The sequence below is a fragment of the Ziziphus jujuba genome, chromosome 6, assembly GCF_031755915.1.
Source record: "Ziziphus jujuba cultivar Dongzao chromosome 6, ASM3175591v1".
Classification (NCBI taxonomy): Eukaryota; Viridiplantae; Streptophyta; class Magnoliopsida; order Rosales; family Rhamnaceae; genus Ziziphus; species Ziziphus jujuba.
Window position 1 is genome coordinate 8492501 of NC_083384.1, and position 4421 is coordinate 8496921.

The window sequence follows — 4421 nt, forward strand, 5'->3', positions numbered from 1 at the left end:
AATGCTTTTGCTTACCCTTCAGCAGTTTCGAAAGCCGGAGTTTTATGCAAAAATCCATTGGGATACGCAGTGGAATTGGTGAAGAAGGCCAAGTCTGAAGTGGACGAAGAATATTTAAGATCAGTTGCTGATCTTATGGTGATTAGAGGACGACCTCCTTTCAAAATTACCAAAGGACATCTGGTTGTCTCTGATGTAACTGGTGCCGCTCTCGACAAAATTGATTTCGGATGGGGTTTACCTGAGCATGCTGGACCTGCAACGGGTTTCACTCTGATCAGCTTCTTTATGAAGTATAAAGTTGGAGGAGAAGATGGGGTTGTGATGCCGATTTGCCTGCCATTGTTTGCTGTTGACAGGTTTAGACAAGAAGTGAAGAAAATTACTACTGAAGCGCCTGATATGTACGAAATTACTGAAGCTCATCTTGTTAGGCTTACATCCAGGTTCTAAGATAGCATCTATATTCTATTGTTGTATGCATTTGTAGATTTGTCAACAAGTTCAGGTCAGGTAGTGGATTTGAGCAGGTCTAAGTTGAAATCTCCTATTCTTTGTTTAGAATGTTATTTTAATTTGGTCCCAAAAAAAAAAAAAATAGTTATGACTCTGATTGATTTTTAACTTTGTGGTCTGTATGTTTTTGGTATGGTTTTTGAATATTTTGAAAAAAAGTTTATGTGTATTTATTTTTGTATGTCATATATTAGTGCAGAGAGAAATAAGTGAAGCAGAGAAGTGTTTAGAATTTGGTTGTTGTACGCCTTTTTCAACGTCCTTTTATGGGCCCAGATAACGATTGAAAAGCATGTAAGAAATTCTAAAGAAGTGGAAAAGTCGATGACATTAATTTTTTCGTATAACAGCCAAATTTAACATGTTTTGCATTCTAATATGTAAATTTTTTCTGATATAAACTTAGTCATTCATATTATATAAAAAATAAAATAAAATAAAACACAACAAAAGAGTTTTTTTTTTTTTTTTCTTTTTGGAAAAAACATAGTTGTACCAAAAAGTCATTTTCTAGTATTTAAAATAATAAATTGTTAAAGAAGTCTACTATATGTATGGGTAGGGATACCAATCAAATTTGTCCCAAAGAAAAATAATGGATGGCCCTAGCAATACTATATACAATGTCCATTAATTGGTAGTTTTATTTTTTTGTCTCTTTCTAAGTTGTATTTATGATCTATCTCTCTTTTTGATTACATAGAGCATCTCTAATAGGAATGTTGATTATGAGAATAAACAAACTATATAAGTTATATTAATAATTTTTCACACATACAAAAATTACAAAGATTCCCTCCATTACAGTATCTCAAATCCACTATTTCTCTGCACCTTTGTATCCCAAACACATGATCTTGCAGATGAGGTGTAAGTACTTACCAACTGAGTTAATTTCATTTGACAAATATTTAATATAAGTTATATAAATAGTGTTTTAAACAAATTAGTCTTCAAAGGTAATTTATAGGAAGCAAAATGAATATCAAATTGATGTAATTTAGATGTCATCAGATGAATGTTTACTTCTAAGAATTCTGTTAAATATTATAAAAAAATTTTAGAAACAAATATTCTTAAAAAACCAACTTTTTTAAAATAGAAAAAATTTAATAAAATATACTCTTAATTAATAACTATGAATAGCTTTTGTGAATAATTAATTGATTAATTGTCTATTTGTTCATTTATTTTTAAATAATGTTAATTTCTATACTATATAGAAAGCAATCAATAAAAAAAATTAAAAAAATAATTAACACATTCATGGATTCTATAGGGCCTATAAGTACAAACTTTAACTGAATTTAGACCACAGAGGGTGTGTTTGGTATGTCGGATTGGCCAGGATTAGATGGGACACAGTCCCAGTCTGATGTTTGGTTGATCATTTTGAGCTCAGGACAGGTTTAACCTAAACAGTAAATTAATCCCAAACGATCGGGACACAGCTGACCCGTCTCCCTCCCAAGTCATTTTTGTCCCAAACCCAAAAAAGCCCTAATTTGTTCTCTCGCCGAAGCATATCGTTGCCTCGGGTGGAAGATCAAAGGAAAAATCACAGATGCAACTATAACACTCTGTCCCGAAATACACCGGAAATTTCTCAAATTTGACCAAGGTTGACCGGATTTGACCGTCGTTGACCGAGAAGAGGTCAAATGTTGACTTTTTGCTCCTGATGGAATCTCACATTGACCGAGATACCATTACGAAGTACACATTGTCACGAGTCCATAGACTAGTAGCACGTCGAAAACGGAGCTACAGTTTGAAAGTTATGAGCAAAACAAGTTGAGGTCCAAACTGTCCAAGGGGTGCCGGAGTTGACTTTTTGTTCATGCAAAGTTGAGTTTTGACTCATGCATGGTTGTGAGGTACTCGTCGATACGAGTTCATAGACTAGCGGTACGTCCGATTTGGACATGTGGTTTGAAAGTTATGGACCTGCAAAATTTTTCAAATATAGATTTATTTTACTATTTATATTGGTTTGCTGATTTTAAAGCGATTTTACTATGTTCTTACCATTCATTTTAAATGGAAGTTTTAATTTGATTTAATTATTCATTTATTTAATTATTCAATTAATTGATTCATTCTGATTATTTTATTATTTCCTGAATTGTCTTAATGTAAGTTTCATTAATATTTTTTTTATTATTTGTTTATGATATTTATTAATCATTTAGTAATTGTTACGAAATTATTTTAATTCTATTCCTATTTTATTTTCATTATAAATTTTGGATCCTTGATCTATTATGCTTTAATTGATATTTAGTTGATTAATTTATTCCTTGGTTTTTGGGGCATAAAAGTTTGGGTTTTGCGAAAATGTTTTAAAAGGGGAACTTTTCCAATGGAGTGAATGGTGAGGGTTTTGAGATAAAATATTATTTTCAATTAATTATTATTTATTTACTTATTTATTCTTAATTAATCAAGTGTGCTATAATTTTCGTTACTATTATAGTTCTATAGTAGATAGGGTCACTCACTGAAATGATTAGCATCTCATATTTTTAAATTCCGTTCCCCCAGGTCCAAGTTGGGAGACGTTGGTCGTCCGAGGTGAACTCGACGTCTCAGTTCATTGCCGAAAGTCCAAGAAGCATTTCTTTCCTTTTTTTTTTTTTTTCCTCTCCATCTTGTATTGCTTCTTTATCTGACATTGTATTAATTCCACATTTATTTGTATAATGCTCTGTATACTGTATTGGACATTTAGTTATTAACTATGCACTGATTTCATGTTATTCATTTGGAGTGCTGTAAATTTGTGGAATTAAATTATAGTAATGTGGGAGGAATAAGATGGTGTTTATAGAAGTGTGTTTTCAGTGCAAGAAATGTATGGTAAGTCCAACCCTTAGGGGAGGTTCTGCCAGATTTTCCATTGGAAGGTCCGGTGGGGTTTCCCTAGGATCCGGCTTGTCTAGGGTTCCGGTGAAGAATTTTGGTCGGGTCCTGACAGTTGGTATCAGAGCTCTAGGTTCTAGTATTCCTAAGGGACTATGCATTATTGTGCGTCCCATCCACGTCTAATCTTTCGTTTTACCCGTCTTAAAGCGTTCTTGCCCTTTATCTCGAAGCAAATTCGTGGCCCGAGTTGAAATAACTCTAATCTTCGAGAGTTTCAATTAGAATCACCTATTCTAACGGGGAATTCCTATGGCCTAGTCAATGATCGAGGATTGCCTTTTCCTTATCGAAGGTCAAGTAATGGGGGCATATCCAATTCTTTGAATCTTTTTGGGATCCGAAGCAGTCCTAGATATGGATTGAGTAGTTCTTATGTTTATGGACCGCTAGCATAAAAGAGTAAAGTTAAAGTATTTTAGCTTACCTGAAGTGGTGCTTCATGGAGGAGTTAGGAGGCCTTTACCGTGGTTAATTTCTATCCTCATCTCCAAGGAGCTATCGGAGAATGGTTGTCAAGGGTATTTGACTCATGTGGTTGATGCCCGAGTAGATGATGAGCATTGGAAGTGCTCATAGTGAGAAGCAATTCAAAGGTGTTTTCCCAACAAGTTACTTGGATTACGACCGTAAAAGGGATATCAAATCACCATTGAATTGGCTTTGGACATCGATCTATTTTAGTACCACCATACCATGCGACTCCATCAAAGTTAAAAGACTGAAAGGCTCAGCTGCAAGATTTGGTGAATAAAGGTTTCACTAGATCAAGCTTATCATCGTGAATGGCATCTGTTTCGTTCATGGAGAAGAATGATGATTGCCTAAGGGTGTTTATCAGCTACCAACGATTTAATAAGGTGACCACCCATAATCGATACCCGTTGCCGAGTATAGATGTGTGTCAATCAACCTCAAGGTGTCAAGATATTTTTTCCGATTGATTATCAAAAATTAAATGCTTTTCAAAGTGATATTTGAAA

General features: G+C 33.9%; 1 protein-coding gene across 1 annotated transcript in view; it reads left to right on the forward strand.

Moving 5' to 3' along the window:
- LOC107431012 (alcohol acyl transferase 1 allele RGb-like) overlaps positions 1-685 on the forward strand; it is a 1931-nt gene extending 1246 nt beyond the window's left edge. Inside the window, exon 2 of the mRNA XM_048463476.2 lies at positions 1-685. This exon is cut by the window's left edge and continues 498 nt beyond it. Coding sequence (XP_048319433.1) covers positions 1-453 — 453 coding nt within the window. The 3' untranslated portion in view covers positions 454-685.
- Positions 686-4421: the final 3736 nt, after the last annotated feature.